The sequence below is a fragment of the Chiloscyllium plagiosum genome, chromosome 1 (assembly GCF_004010195.1).
Source record: "Chiloscyllium plagiosum isolate BGI_BamShark_2017 chromosome 1, ASM401019v2, whole genome shotgun sequence".
NCBI lineage: Eukaryota > Metazoa > Chordata > Chondrichthyes > Orectolobiformes > Hemiscylliidae > Chiloscyllium > Chiloscyllium plagiosum.
Window position 1 is genome coordinate 107,776,522 of NC_057710.1, and position 16,920 is coordinate 107,793,441.

General features: G+C 37.6%; 1 protein-coding gene across 1 annotated transcript in view; it reads left to right on the top strand.

Moving 5' to 3' along the window:
* The window catches only part of lgi2a (leucine-rich repeat LGI family, member 2a), a 39,958-nt gene that overhangs the window by 17,800 nt on the left and 5,238 nt on the right, over positions 1-16,920 (top strand). Inside the window, exons 3-7 of the mRNA XM_043693879.1 lie at positions 2,159-2,230; positions 2,321-2,392; positions 2,528-2,599; positions 8,746-8,915; positions 16,350-16,514. Coding sequence (XP_043549814.1) covers positions 2,159-2,230; positions 2,321-2,392; positions 2,528-2,599; positions 8,746-8,915; positions 16,350-16,514 — 551 coding nt within the window. The remainder of the gene's footprint in view (positions 1-2,158; positions 2,231-2,320; positions 2,393-2,527; positions 2,600-8,745; positions 8,916-16,349; positions 16,515-16,920) is intronic.

The window sequence follows — 16,920 nt, forward strand, 5'->3', positions numbered from 1 at the left end:
GACCAGTGGAGTGCCACAAGGATCGCTGCTGGGTCTTCTACTTTTTGTCATTTACATAAATAATTTGGATGCGAACATAAGAGGTACAGTTAGTAAGTTTGCAGATGACGTTAAAATTGGAGGTGTAGTGGGCAGTGAAGAAGGTTACCTCAGATTACAACAGGATCTGGACCAGATGGGCCAATGGGATGAGAAGTGGCAGATGGAGTTAATTCAGATAAATGCGAAGTGCTGCATTTTGGGAAAGCAAATTTTAGCAGAACTTATACACTTAATGGTAAGGTCCTAGAGAATGTTGCTGAACAAAGAGACCTTGGAGTGAAGGTTCATAGCTCCTTAAACGTGGAGTCGCAGGTAGATAGGATAGTGAAGAAAACATTTGGTATGCTTTCCGTTATTGGTCAGAGTATTGAGTACAGGAGCTAAAAATGTGTTGCTGGAAAAGCGCAGCAGGTCAGGCAGCATCCAGGGAACAGGAGAATCGACGTTTCGGGCATAAGCCCTTCTTCAGGGCATAAGCCCTTCTACAGCCCTCCTGTATTGAGTACAGGGGTTGGGAGGTCATGCTGCAGCCGTACAGAACATTGGTTAGGCCACTGTTGGAATATTGTGTGCAATTCTAGTCTCCTTCCTATCGGAAAGATGTTGTGAAATTTGAAAGGGTTCAGAAAAGATTTACATGGATGTTGCCAAGGTTGGATGATTTGAGCTATAGGGAGAGGCTGAACAGGCTGGGGCTGTTTTCCCTGGAGCGCCGGAGGCTAAGGGGTGTCCTTATAGAGGTTTACAAAATGATGAGGGGCATGGATTGGATAAATAGGCAAAGTCTTTTCCCTGGAGTGGGGGAGTCCAGAACTAGGGGGTATAGGTTTAGGGTGAGAGGGGAAAGATATAAAAGAGACCTAAGGGGCAACCTTTTCACACAGAGGGTATATGGAATGAGCTGCCAGAAGAAATGGTGGAGGCTGGTACAATTGCAACATTTAAGAGGCATTTGGATGGGTACATGAATAGGAAGGGTTTGGAGGGATATGGGCCGGGTGCTGGCAGGTGGGACTAGATTGGATTGGGATACTGGTCGTCATGCTGTACACCTCTATGACTCTGTGACTCTATAACATTTTCTAAAGTTACAGAAGCTGATATTAAATCTGAAATTATCCATTAGGTTGAGGTTTTTCAGTTTGTATTAGGTATTGGTGATTGTTGATTGTTGATTTTTCTTATTTAAAGATATGCTTTTGTTTATAACTTCTCCCTTATCTGGTCTCCCCACATTCCTGTAATATTAACTCAAATGCCCTAAATGAATCTTTGAGTTCTGATCAAAATGAATACAAGAAGACAAAAGTGCTTCGCTATAATGCAAATGTATTAGCTTAAATTACAAGTATATATTGGAAATAATTATTAGCTGACACTACTTTAGATATATTTGAACAAAGTTATTAGCTTAAACTGTTTTGATATATTCAAACAAGTGAGTGTGTCCTTTCACTTGATGGGGACCCTTCAGCAACTGCTGGAAGTTGGAGCTTGATCTTGATTTCCACAGCACTGGGCTGATAAAGAAACACAACGAGCTGTGAAAAGTCCCCAGTATTAATAGGATACTGGGTTTCATGTTGTGCTCTGAATTGCCTCTTCTGAGTACATTCCTCAAGCACCCCTCTGAGCTTGCTGGTCAAAACAGGTCTAGACGTTGCTACAAACAGCTTGTTCCCATGCCAAGTCTATTTTCTTACAGAACAGCATGTTCTCTCAAAGTTTTCCACTCTCTATCAATTGCTTACAGTCATTTCCAATTAACTGTTAAAGATCTGTTTTAGAGAGATCATTTTTGGCATCATACACTATAATCCCTACCAACAGGCATGTGGAATTCATGGATTTTTCCATCACCATGGTGAGATTGTCCAGCTAGCTCCACTCCAATTCTTATTTTCCTGTCTCTCAAACCAATTCACTCACATTCCTTACACTCTAGCTTTGACGCTGCTTTACTTCCAGAACAAAACTCATCCATTTGTCAACATCTGTTGCTTACGTTAAGTTTCAGTTAATTCCACGGCCAATCATTTTTGTTTGGATGCAACTTTTTATAACATGAAGTAAAAGTTCCAAGATCTTCAAAAGAGTTGGTGATTGTGTTTTTCAGACTCCTGAATTCAAATTCAGTTACATCAATAAAAGATGATGCCTTTGCTGGGCTTCCACATCTAGAGTATTTGTGAGTTTTTTATTCTTTTTCCTTGTTCTATTTCCTTCATCATCTTACTGATTAACTATTTGAACTAACTATTTGCCTTGTCTTCTACAGATTCATTGAAAACAATAAAATTGAGTCTATATCGAAACATGCTTTTCGAGGGCTCAGGGATTTGATCCATCTGTAAGTTTTGTGTTATTGCCAGCTATTTTAACATAACCTAATTTAAAAAAGACCCTATTGTGTAAATAAAAACCAAGTACAAAATAAATAATTTCTCTGAAGATATTTATACTAATGAGGTTATTTTATTTTTAGTTCTTTGGCTAACAGCGGCATCAGATCCTTACCAAGAGATGTTCTCAGTGACTTGGATTCCTTGATTGAATTGTAAGAGTCTTCTCTATTTCAGCATCAAATTAGTTTAATCTTTAATATTCATAATCACTTCTCGTAGACATTCTATCAACATAAGAGAGACAGTGGCATAGTAGAAATGTCACTACAGTTGCGATCCAGAGTTTCAGGATAATCCCCTGGCTTCACATTAAATCCAAATAATAAAATCTGGAGTTGAAAGCTATTCTCAGTAATAAAGCTCTCTCATCGAATTCACTTAGGTCCTCTAGGGAAGGAAATCAGCCATCTTTACCTGGTCTGGCCTAACTGTGACTCCAGACTCACAACAATGTGATTAGCTCTTAATCACCATCTGAAATGGCTCAGGAAACCACTCAGGGCAAGAAGGGATGGGAAACAAATGCCAGCGATGCTTACATCCCATGTAAGAATTAATGTTTAAGAAATGGCTATTGTTTTTCCTTTCTTGTTGCTAGTAGATCTCCTTCAGGCAGAAGACTGTCAAGTTGTGAGAAGTGCTATTCCATTATCTGCCAGCTCGAGGCAGTTCCTATTTATCTTTGTTTCCTCTGCCACTCAAGGTGATGTACTGAATAATCTAGAGAAGGAAAACTCATTCAATGCTGGCAGAATTCCAAAATGTTATTTTGCACACTTCAGTTCAACAGTTGGTTCAATATGAATCATGTAGATCATAATTGACACAAACATACCCAGAACTGGAAGATTCTGTTGCTCTTTCCTAAAACATGTGTGCATATTGGGATAAAGGTGTTAAAGGTTAATAAGATGCACAATTACTTCTCTTTTTTGATTTGATTTATTATTTTCACATGTACCTAGGTACAGTGAAAACTTTTGTTTTGTATGCAGTAGTAGCAGATCATTCCATATAAAGATGGTGGAAGAGAACTCGGAATACTTCTCCTTGCTGTTTATTTTATATATGTCAAGACACTTACTACCATTCAAATTTTCAGGTTGAACTTGTAAATGAGCCTACTTTAGAATCAAATATAATGTAGTGAAGTCAGAAAATTTGTGAAAATGATGCTGAGGTATTCAGAAGGACATGCAGCCAGGGCTTTATGGGTTTGTGATGAAGAATAAGAACCTAAACTTGACTAGAAGAAATATTGTAAAAATAACTCAGAGGGTACAAATAAAATTTCTTCAACATAAATATATTTCCAAAAAATATTGAAGGGATTCATATTCTGCTAACACTGAAATAATATCATGTAAAAGACTACAATCATGACCATGTCAGTGAAATTTAAATTGAATTAGATTAATCTGAGCTTCTGTACATAGATTCCTCCTCCAGACTAAAGGTTAATAGGAAAAATTGAATAGTGAATATCAATAGCTTATGATTTCAGGAATAGATCAAACTTATAAAAGTTCACTTGTTTCTGTTTGTGCCACCTTCCGATCAAACTGGCAATCTCACCTTCATTTCTTAAGGTGCCTCACAAGTTAATCAACCTCAAAGAGCAAACTGTGGTCACTTAGCATGTCTTCACCAAAGTTGATATTTCACATTGCTGAAGCAGTTCAATAGTAATTAATTGCCACTCTCTTGTTCCCAGACAGTGGCTCCATAAAGCTGCAGTCTTTGTAATGCATTATATATAGACATTTGAATCTGTTAATATTGTACATAGAGTCATAGAGATGTACAGCATGGAAACAGACCCTTCAGTCCAACCCATCCATGCTGACCAGATATCCCAACCAATCTAGTCCCACCTGCCAGCAGCTGGCCCATATCCCTCCAAACCCTTCCTATTCATATACCCATCCAAATGCCTTTTAAATGTTGCAATTGTACCAGCCTCCACCACAACCTCTGGCAGCTCATTCCATATACGTACCACCCTCTGTGTGAAAACGTTATGGTGTAGCAGAGCCTTGTTGAATATCTCCGACTAATAATGTCTAGATGTATCACTGTTGCTGAAAATAAGGGTGTGCGCAAGATGGCCTACAGTAACACCAGTAGTGACAGCAACGCAATGGAACGCCTAACAACCTTTTATCAAAGGATCCTGGCCTACATTAACAGTGACACAGTGAAAGGAGAAGCAGTTGCAATGTTACAATTTGTTCTGCTTCCTAATTTTTTACTTGCCACTTTCATGTGGTGAGAAATGGTATTCCACATCACTATTTCAAAGACAAGGCTTTAAGCAAAGTTTGTTCATAGACTCGGAAACATACCCTCTTGTTTTCTTCACAAGTGATAATGCCAGAACCAGTAGTATGCAGTGAAATTCAGAACAGTGCAGTTTTTCCTGTAACACCATTTTTACTTCAAAATATATATTGCATCTTAGGAGTCATGGTTGTGGAGAAGCCAATGGAAAAACTAGATGTTACACAATGTGATGGTTTTGGATCTGTAGAAGAGACAGAGATGCTCATGGGCAACATTATAGATTTGGGAAGCTGTCACTTTGACTGTCTTTCCCAGTGTTCCTAGTATCCGAGCACTTCTTGCCTCACAATCAATAAATGGATAGTTAGGAGAAGTGTTCAGAATCTACTCTTCGATTAATAGGAGGAGTGAATAGACAGTTGTCTGGTTAGGAATCTGCTGTTGGCAAGCAACCATCATCATGCATGACAGTTCAATTAACTGTAAATCAAACCAAATGAAGTTCATCCAAAAGGGGCTATTTATAATCACTGTGAAGGGACTAAGGTCCTTTCCACATTATTATTACTTTGTCTGTGACAAATGAGTCTTTCCCCAGAAAAGAATTACATTGAAGCAGCTTCAGGTAAAAGCTGGCAAAACAGAAGTTTAGCGACCATGAGATTGGCTGAATTCTTGCCAAAAAAACTTGTACAACTGGTTTCCAGGGGAATCTTTATAGCAGCAACACCTCAGTGACTGAAGTCCAAAGCATCCAATGCACCCCAGCCCATACTGTCAACTCTGCAAAAGGGATATCAGTCACAGTTCCTCCTAATTAGAGAGAACTTGCAATCTCAGAAACAACAGAAGTCTTTTTCTCAGGATTATGCAGATTATGGCAACCGACAACAATCCCACCAGGATAAAGAAAACACTGCTGCTGTTTGAACAAAATTGGGGAACAAACATTTGTAGTCAGATTCATAGGAAGATTGACATGTGCAGAAAATACTGTAGCAAAGATGAATAAAAGCATATCCTTTTATTTAGTATTGCATATTTGTGGCCTTATTATAAAGGAACTCAATTAATTGTTGCATTCCACAGAAATTGTCAATTTAAATTGGTACATTAATTAGACCTGGTAATTAAGAGCAAAAATACCTTGTTAATGATAACATTCATGATCCTGCAATGTCACTTAACCACTTTGACTCAGTAAGGGAACAATTGTGATTTGGACTGCTGTGTTCAAAAAGGCAACTCACTCTCAAGGGCAATCGTGGATGGATAACAAATTCTGGTGTGGCTGGCTTTATTCACATCCTGTGACAGAATAAACCAAGTAAACATTTTTTAAACTAAAACAAATACTTTGCTTCCATTTGCAAAATTAATTTGATGTCCGTCTAGACAAGTGCTATGAATTGTTTGTGAATTGTCACGACACAAGATATTCATTAAGCAACCATGCAACTTTAATAGTTAACATATCTCCAACAACCTTTCATTTCTTTTTACTTTTATTGACATACAATCACCTTATGAAAATCTGGAACATAAATATAAGCTTAGGCCCATTGAGACAAATGCTATGTTTCTATGCTATGTAAAATTGAATAATCACCTGCTGATTATTAAAAAGTACACATTTTCTAAACTTAAATTAGTTTTTAAGGAAACTTACAAAAACAGTTTCCTCATTTGTATTCAGTTTTCACTTAAAGGTTCATATTGAGGTAACATAAGCCCTTGAGTCAATTCCATTAGAGCTTTACTATTTAAAAAAAAGCAATGGTGCTCTTCTGGAATCTTAATGGAATCCAAGTAAACTTCTTTTTCTGCTTTATTTAAAGTATGTGATCAAACCAAATGTAAGACTGAGTAAATCTTTGTAATGTTCTGTTGTGGAATCAGATCAAATAACCCACAGTCTGGAGAATTAAATATAGACATAGGTGCTCCCAAAATGTTGCCCTGGTTTACCAGTGATTAAAACAAATCCTTAAAAAACTGGAGTTCTGTTAATCACATAGCTCTGGTTCTCCATTCTGCATTGTTATTGATTTGAGTTTAAAGCTGGGAGCCCTATCTCAGAAAATATGCCTTAAGATGATAACTTTGACTGCATTTAAAATCATGTAACAAGAAATGCTTCAAAAGTCTGTTCATCAGATGCTAAGTGGCATTTTAATAACTAAAGGCCTTTAATGATGAGTTTTGTTTCCAGGTCATAGAGTCATTGAGATGTACAGCACAGAAACAGACCCTTTGGTCCAGCTCGTTCATGCCGAACAGATATCCCAACCCATTCTAGTCCCACCAACCAGCGCCTGGCCCATATCCCTCCAAACCCTTCCTATTCATTTACCCATCCAGATGCCTTTTAAATGTTGTTTTAAATGTACCAGCCTCCACCACTTCCTCTGGCAGCTTATTCCATACTCGTACCACCCTCTGTTGAAAAGGTTGCCTCTTAATACCCATCCAGATGCCTTTTAAATGTTGCCTTTTAAATGTACCAGCCTCCACCACTTCCTCTGGCAGCTTATTCCATACTCGTACCACCCTCTGTGTGAAAAGGTTGCCTCTTAGGTCTCTTTTATATCTTTCCCCTCTCATCCTAAACCTATACCCTGAAGTTCTGGACTCCCCCACCCCAGGGAAAATACTTTGTCTATTTATCCTATCCATGCCCCTCATGATTTTAGAAACCTTAATAAGGTCACCCCTCAGCCTCCGACGCTCCAGGGAAAACAGCCCCAGCCTGTTCAGCGTCTCCCTATTGCTTAAATCCTCCAACCCTGGCAACATCCATGTAAATCTTTTCTGAACCCTTTCAAGTTTCACAACGTCTTTCCGATAGGAAGGAGACTAGAATTGCATGCAACAAATGTTGAAAACCTCAGCTTTCTTTCAGATATTTTTCGAACAAATATTGGAAAAAAATGAAGGTAGATGAAGAAAAGAAAATCAAAAATGATGAAAGCGATATATTACCAAATCTCAAACAAATAAGCAAGACTAACAAGAAACTATTAATGAGAGGATTCTTATATTTTACACAGTTGACAGATACCACTCCTACCTCTGTGGCGATTCCAAAGTGATGAAAGTAAATAAGGATGAGAGAGGATCATTGCAGTGAAATGGCAAATGGTACTGGATAAAGTGCTGTGTAATGTTGATCAGAATTACTAGTTGACTTGAAACTTGCTTTAACTGACTTTACTGTGCATCACTAATTTTATGTATTAGGCATACAGGTTACAGATTCTATATGATTTGAGGCTGTGGTCAACTCCACTATGTAAAGTAACATTTGCCCATCCATTGAATATTTCATCCCCACATGAGTCAACAATTACATTCAGCTCATCAACGACAAACCACAACCAGTTAAATTCAGAAAATGTTACCTGTTTCAAAGATTGCAATTCTTGATGGTTAAACTTCGCCCATAACAATATTTGCAAACAGTATAGTTCTTGTCTGTTTTGAAAGTTTGGGGGAAAATCAGTACAAATGCATATATTAAATTTAAAAATACAGACGCTAATTAAGATGAATGACATGGCATTGAATGTGAACACGAAGGAGATGTGGTTGAGCATCCATGCATAAGGAGTAGGCAAAAAAGCATGTGAAATTTTGTCATTTTCATTCAGTGTAGATTTTACAAATAATATAGAATAGTAGGTGCAGCTCATAAGTTTGTTTTTAAGTCTGACTTTTTAAAATTAGTTCATTGATAGGATGTGGCATTGCTGACATGACTGGCATTTATTGCTGTGGAGAAGTTGGTTTTTGAGCTGCATTTTCAAATTGCTGCAGTTCATATTAAAATACACTTACAGAGCTGATATTTCCAGAAATTTAACCCTGTGATGGTGAAAAAAAGGTAATATTTGTCCAAAGTAAGGATAGACTAATCACAGGTGCAATCCAAATAGTGTGGTCACTCTTCATGGATAATGAAATGTGGAGACTCCCCATTACGAATATTCATTCAGTACTTTCTTTAACTGTTTAGAGATTTACGTGGGAATGAGCTCCAATGTGACTGTAAAACAAAATGGATGACCACTTGGCTGAAGAGCATAAATGCCACTGTGACAAATGTTTTCTGTGCTGGCCCACCAGAACATGAGGGCAAGAAACTAATAGACCTGACAGCTTCTGACTTTGACTGCATGTCAACAGGTATGTAATCTTCCATGTTATGTGTTTGCAAATTGGAAGTAGAAATGTTTTCAACATTTTTATCATAATTTTTTATCAATAATATTTTATCATAATGGCCAATACTCGTAAGATCTTTGTAATAATAACCCAAAATATGGCCTATTAAGTTCACACATTTACGCAATATTTTCTACTGTTCCAATCACCAGAATCTCAAATGAAATTTGGAAATAAAGTAAATAACTTAGACAATTAGAATGAAAATTATTTTCTGAATGTATTTTGTTTCATGTGCCTTTCTTCTGAAACATAACTTTGGGACAACCAATAAATTGTTTAGCGGGTAAGATGCAATATCAGTTTTGAGTTTGGAGACACTTAATGTGAGTTGATCTGCAGTAGAAATGCTACATTTGTCCTTAAGGCTCATTGACTTGTGCAGGCAGGCGATAGTGGGGCTAACAATAACTAAAGTTCCCACTCCTGATCACCAAGTTGTGATTCCTGTTGGGAAGTGCATGTGATTAATTTTGCAAAATAACTTGTTACCTTAGTGCCACTCCTTGACATTAATTAATTAGCCTGACATCACTATACATCAATAATTAACACTGTGATTCAATAACTTCCATGACTGAAAGGGAAGTAACAGGAATAGTGGAAATGGAATTGACACCTAAAATAGATGGGCAAATTCTGTAGGTATATTAATAATAAAAGGGTTGTCAGAGGAACTATGCCGTCAATTAGGGACCAAAACAGATTTTCATTGGTTAGCACAGAAGACTTGACTGAGATATTAAATGAGTCCTTTGCATTTGGTGTTCGTCAAGAAAGAATAATTTGCCAAAGCTATGGCAAACAAGGCAGTTACTGAGACACTGCATGAGATAAAAATAAAGAGGTTGTGCGTGCAGAGCACAGGCCAAGCAGGACAAGGTAAGAAAGTAGAAATTGTGTAAGTACTGGCAATAGTCTATCAAACATCCTTAGATTTGGAAATAGACTGTATAGAAAGGGCTAGAAAATTGAAAACATCACATCTTTGATTAAAAATGGGAGAAACATAACCTCTGGCATTTATACACTGGTCAGTTTAATGATGGTAGTGGGTTTTTTTTAGAAATAGTCAACCAGAGAAAATTACCAGCCACTGAGAGATGCATGGATGAATAAAGGAGAATAGCATTTATTCAGGTCAAGTCATGATCAACTGATTTGATTGAGTCTTTGAGAGGACAGAGAAGTTGGATTTGGGTAGCGTAGTTGATGCTGTAAATACAGAGTTTTAAAAGGCATCTGATAAAATCTCATGTTTGAGATTTGGGAGCAAAATTGGGGTAAATGGTGCAGTAGCAGCAGAGATATAAAATTAGTTGGGGACAGAAAGTAGTGAGTTATGTAGACTGCTTTTTAGACAATGAGATCCACAATGTTTAGCTTTGTTATTATGCCAATTGGCTCGGATATGAGGCACAGGATGTAATTTCAAAATCTGCAGATGACTGGAATCTTTGTAGTCTTGTGAATACTCAGGACAATAGTTGTGGACTTCAAGAGGACATAGAAATGAAACTAAGAACAACATGAACAAACAGAAACTAAGAGCTGAACTGAAATATTGAGCAGATGCTTTGATAACAGCTCATTGATCTAAACCACTGGATTGGATTTTACCCAAGGCTTTGAAGTTCCACCATCAGTACCAAATCAAAATTGGGATAAATTAGAGTGAGATGGTCATACATTGACAAAGTCACTACACTAGGAGATAATTTCAAATCCCATCATGGCAGCTGATGGAATTTAAATTTATGGAATTCAACTGATTAATGAAAATAAATATTTGGAATTGAAAGCTGCTGTCTGTAATAGTGCCAGGATACTGTCATCAGTTATCGTAAAAACCTATCTGGTTCATAAATGTTCTTTAGAGAAGGAAATTTGGTATGCTTAGCTGGCCTGGCCTATATGTGACTCTTAAGTGGCCTCTTACATGGATTAGCAAGCCACTCAATTTTACCAAACTAATACAGAAAAGTCAAAATGGTATGAGGCCATAGCAATCATCTAGCATTGACTTAGGTGCTAGAATTGATTGTGTCATACCCAGCCCTGTCAACCCTATGAATTAAGTCATTTTTACCAATAACCTGGGCTTGAAGTAAAATTATTTCACACATGTGACAATGAACAACCTGGACAAGTTATAAAAGTTCTGCTCAAGAATGGCTCATTGCACTACTAATGACCGATCTGGTTGAGTCCTAAAATGTATAGCTACCAGCAGCAGATGGTGAGTGAATACAATAAAAGACATACTAGTCCTTGTCCACACCAATTGACTTGTTACACATGAGCCTGTCCATGACAGCATTGACCGCTGCACAGCCTTTGTGAAGACAAAGTCCGATCTTCACACTGAGTATGCCCTCCATTGCGTTTTTGCCACTACTACTGTGTTCAGTGGGATAGATTTCAAACAGATAGAACAACTCAAACTTAGGCAACCATAAGGTGGTGTGAAGCATCACCAGCAGCAGAATAGTACTCAACAGTCAACCTCATGGAACAGCATATACCCCACTGTACCATTAATATCAACTGGGCAGGGAGTTGATCCTGGTTCAAAAAAGAGTGCAGGAGGGCATGCCAGGAACAGCATCTGACATACCTAAAATGAGGTGTCAACCGCGTGAAGCTACAACATGGGACTACTTGCATGACAAAAAGTGTAATGAACATATGATAGTCAGAGCTAAGTAATTCCACAATCTATAAATAAAGTCAGAACTCTGCAGTCTACCATGTCCAGTTGTGAATGGTAGTGGACAGTAAGGCAATTAAGACAAGATGTGGCTCCACAAATCTCCCTATCCTCAGTGATGGTGGAATCCAGCACATCATACAAACATGTACATACAAAACAGGAGCAAAAGTAGACCATTTGGTCCCTTGGGCCTGCTCCACCATACCATAAGATCATGACATACCTGTTTGCATTTTGAATTCTACTTTTCCATCTACTCCCAATAACCCTTGAGTCCCCCTGCCAAACATCCATTTTTGTCTAAAAATTATTCACCACATCCATTGCCTTCTGCAGAAATATTCCAAAATTGTGCAACCCTCTGAAAAACAAATTCCATTCAGGATCTTATATATTGCAATCATATCACTCCTCTTTCTCATTTCCACTGGAAACAAGCTCAACCTGTCCAATCTATCCTTATAAAACAATCTACTCATTCCAGATATCAAACTAGTAAACCTCCTCTGAACTGCCTTTAAGACAATTACATCCTTAAATAAGGAAACACAAAATCCAAGTTGTGGTCTTTCCAATGCCCTGTGCAACTGAAGCATAACATCCTTGCTTTTATGAACAATTTCTGTCACAAAGGATAGCATCCCATTAGTCTTCTCAGTTACATGATGTACCTGCATATTAATTTTCTGTGACACACACCACATCATCCAAATCCCTCTCCACCTCAGAATTCTATCGTCATTCTTTAGTTAAGTATCACTCTGCTTTTTTATTTTTCCTGTCAAAGCATTTCTCTCAGGATTGTAATTATTCTAATTTCCTCTCTCTCTTGCTTTATATCTATCACTCAGATGCTTTTTGTATTTTCTTTGGTGAAGACAGAGGCAAGATATTTGTTCACTTCATCTGCTATTTCCTTATTATCTACTATTTGTTCACCATTCTTAATCCCCAGAGGTCCAAAACTTACTTTACTTAACCATTTCCTTGTTTAATACCTATAAGATTGCTTGCTATCTGTTTTACATTCCTAACTAGCTTCATGCTCTAATTTCTTTTTCCTGATTAACTTCTAGTCATTCTCTGTTTTTCTTTATATTCTGATCAATCATCTGACTGCCATTCATTTTTGCACAATTAAATGTTTTTTCATTAAGTTTGATGCTTTCCTTAAATTCTTTAGTTAACCACATGGTGGGCCCACTCATAAGACCTTTTCTTTGTAGCAAAAATATACATCTTTTGAGTGTTCTGAAATATCACTGAAATGAATGCCACTTTTTCTCAATTGAATCTAACCCCTAGCCTCGTATGCCAGTTCATTTCAGCTAGCTCAGCTTTCATGCCCACATAGGTACCCTTATTTATGTTTAAAATACTTGTCTTAGATTCAATCTTTGCCCTTTCAAATTAAATATGAAATTCCAACATATCGCTGTGACCTCAGAGTGCCTTAATTCGGAGGTTATTAATTAATGTTATGAATGCTGTGTGCAGAGAATGTAGTTTTGCCTTTTTATTATATTTGTAACATTGAGTCTTGATTGCTGGTGTATGTCTAGGTGTTTTCTCTCTGCTCTTCCCTGCCATTCTCTGACCCTCATTTTCCAAAGTACAATTTTCCGGTTTTACCATGTACTCTTTGACAGACCACACCTTTGCACATTTGACATCTTGCCCTTTAAAATTGATACTACTTCCATAGTTACACAGTCTACAAGAACACTGACCCCAACATAGTTCAGGTGTAGACCTCCCAATGGTACAGCCCAACATTTCCCAGTGCTGGTGCCAGTGGCCCAAGAGCTGGGACCAACTTGCCTCAAATTAATGTTTGATCTATATATTATTTTCTCTGATTTGATGTACGCTATACTAATTCACATACAGCTCAGGTAATTATCCAGTGATTATCACTTTTGAGTATCTATAGTATTTTTAAATTTAGTGCCTAGCTCCACATACCCCTTGTATAGAACATTTTTCCTAGTTCCGCCTATGTCCTTGGTACTATGAGGAGGCAATGGACTACTATCGCTAGACTATTAATTCAGAAATTCAACTAATATTCTGGGCTCCCAGGTCCCAAAACCTTACCATGGCAGATAGTAGAACTTTAATTCAATTTTTAAAAATGTGGAATTAAGAATCTACCAATGGCCATGAAACCATTGTCAATTGATAAAAAATCCATCTGGTTCACTAATGTCCTTCCGGGAAAGAAATCTGCCATCCTCAGCTGATCTGGCCTTCATGTGGCTCCAGGCTCATGGATGTGTGGTTGACACTCAATTGCCCTCTGAAATGGCCTAGCAAGCCACTCAGTTGTATCAATTGATAAGAAGTCTCAACAAAGGAATGAAACTGCCATCTGGCATTGACTTAGGCAACTGAAAAGACAATGGCAGAAACAGTCCTGTTGACCCTGCAAAGTCCTCCTTAATAAGACCCGGGGGCTAGTGCCAAAATTGACAGAGCTGTCTCCCAGATTAGTCATGCAACAGCCTGAAACAGTCACACAGACACACAGAATCATACCTGACAGACAATATTCCAGGCACCACTATTACCATCCCTGGATATGTCCTGTCCTGCTGGCAGTATGGACCCAGCAGAAGTGGCAGCACAGCGATATACAGTCAGGAGGGAGTTGGAATGGGAATCCTCAAAATTGACTCCAGACTGCATGAAGTCTCATGGCTTTAGGTTAAACACAGGCAAGGAAACCTCCTGCTGCTTATCACATTTCGTCCTCCCTCAGCTAATGAAGCAGCGCTTCTCCATGTTGAACAAAACTTGGAGGAAACACTGAGGGTGGTAATGGATCAAAATGTACTCTGGGTGGGGGACTTCAATGTCCACTATCAAGAGCAATGGATAGTTTAAAGCATTGACAATAACCCAGTAATAACATTAAAGACTTACACTCCAAAATGACTGTGCCCCTAACCAAGCTAGAAAACCAAAAAAGTACAAAAATCAAAAAGCAGGAAAAATCCAATTTGACCAATTATTGCCCTATTAGTCTACTCTTGGTTATGAGGAAATTTATTGAACGGTTTACTCAACAGTGCTATCAATCAGTTTTCACTCGGCAATAAGTTGTTCATAGATACCCAGCTTAGGTTGCGCCAGGACCATTCAGCTCTTGATCTCATTACAATCTTAGCCCAAACATGGACAAAAGAAATAAACTTAGGAGGGAAAGGTGAGAGTGACTATCATAGCATGTGAAGGCAGTGTTTGATTGAGTGTAATATTATTGAGACCTGGCAAAATTGGAGACAATGGGCATCAGGATGAAAATGATCCATTGTTTGGAGTCACATCAAGCAGAAAGGAATTGATTTCAGTTGTTGGAGGCATTGACAGAGGAATTCTACAGGATAGTGTCCTCAGTACAACTTTACTTTTTTAGTTCTCTCTTGATCAATGATCTTTCTTGAAATATGATATTAGAAATTGTCTGACTTCTATGTGACACTAAAATTCTCGAATTTTTTGAAAACTTTGTAAAACAAAATTTGTACATTGTAAAACGGTGTGTAATACAATGAAAATCAAAGCAATGTACTGTAGATTCTGGAAATCTGAAATAAAAAGTGAAGGGCTGGAAAATCTCAGCGGGTCTGGCAGCATTTGGGAGAGAGAAACAGAGTTAATGTTTTGCATCTGATATGACTCTTCTGTTCCGAGAAATAGAGTTATATTGGACTTGAAACGTTAACTCTGTTGGGTTTCTCCAGCATTTTATGTTTTTATTACTTAATATAATGAAGGCTGCTAGACAACTTATTCTGAATTTTCAACTTATGAACAAATGAAGTTATGTACATAAAAACAAATCACAAATATAATGTAGCTCAGATATTGTCAGTTCCCATTACAGATTCATCACTCCACACATATTTTCATTCTGCTTCTCTGTTGTTAGCATTGATTTGTGTAATGTAATTATTCCCTTTCATGTAGTTGTAAACAATCAATGTTACTAAAAACAAGTTAAAAAACATATTGGCAAGCAAATCTTGATCTTAACTCTAAAATGCAGCTTTGGTGTAATTTTAGTTCTGCATAAGACAAAGATCACAGAGTATTATTGTCTGTTTTACTCTTTGTTTGACAGAGCAAAATTCATAATGTCAGAAACTGTTTCGTATCTTTAAGATGAGCATAATTTTATTTTACAATTCTTACTCTAAACCAAACTGTAAAATCTTCTTATTTATATTTTTCTGAATAATTAGCCAAAGGTTATGAAGTTAAATTATTTTTTCAAATTATTTTGGATTGTCATGTCTGTGTACATTAATTAACCGTGCCAAAACGCTGAAAATGAAAATACATCTGAGAATTGTGTCTTTTATGTATCAAACAGAATGATAATAATAGTATTCCTGGTCTATAACTGAGGAGATAAGAAGCAAAGTGGTAGAACCTCAAATCAGAAAACCAGCATGTGATAGCTATGGCTTCCAAACCACACAGAGCTTCCAGAAAGCAAAATCTATCTTTTATGACCTTGACATAGAAATCGCAAGAAGGCTGACTTAACATTAAAATCATGAAGGCAATTATGTGCTTAACACTGTAGGCTATTAATGATTCGGTAGGTAGAAGGTAAATCAGTTATGGTGATATTTATGTAATAACGACCAGTAAAAAACTGTTTTTATTTGCAGAGTTTGTGCTGCACCAGGTCTTACCATATGAGTCTATATCTGTGAACACATTCTCTTTTAAGGATGATGTGTATGTAGCAATTGCCGAACCTAATGTAGGAAACTGCAGAGTACTTGAATGGAGCTACATTGAGATGAATTTTAGAAGTTATGACAATATAACTGGTACGTATGATTCTAAGTAATGGCTATTAAATGTATTTGTGCATAACTTATTTGAATCCCTGTTAATATTTTAACGTCCTACGTGACCACATGGTGTTATCTGGCCCTCAGCCATACAAACAGGGAAGGAAGGAATGAGCCTTGTCACATATTTTAGATGTGGAGGAGCCATTGTTGGACTAGGGTGGACAAAGTGAAAAATCAACTAGGCAGAAATGGGTACTGCAGATGCTGGAGATTAGAGTCAAGATTAGAGTGGTGCTGAAAAACCACAGCAGGTCAGACTGCAACTGAGGAGCAGGAAAATTGCCGTTTCAGACAAAAGCCCTTCATCAGGAATGAGGCTGAGAGACTCCGGGGTGGAGAGATAAATGGGAGGGGGTGGGGCTGCGGAGAAGGTAGCTGA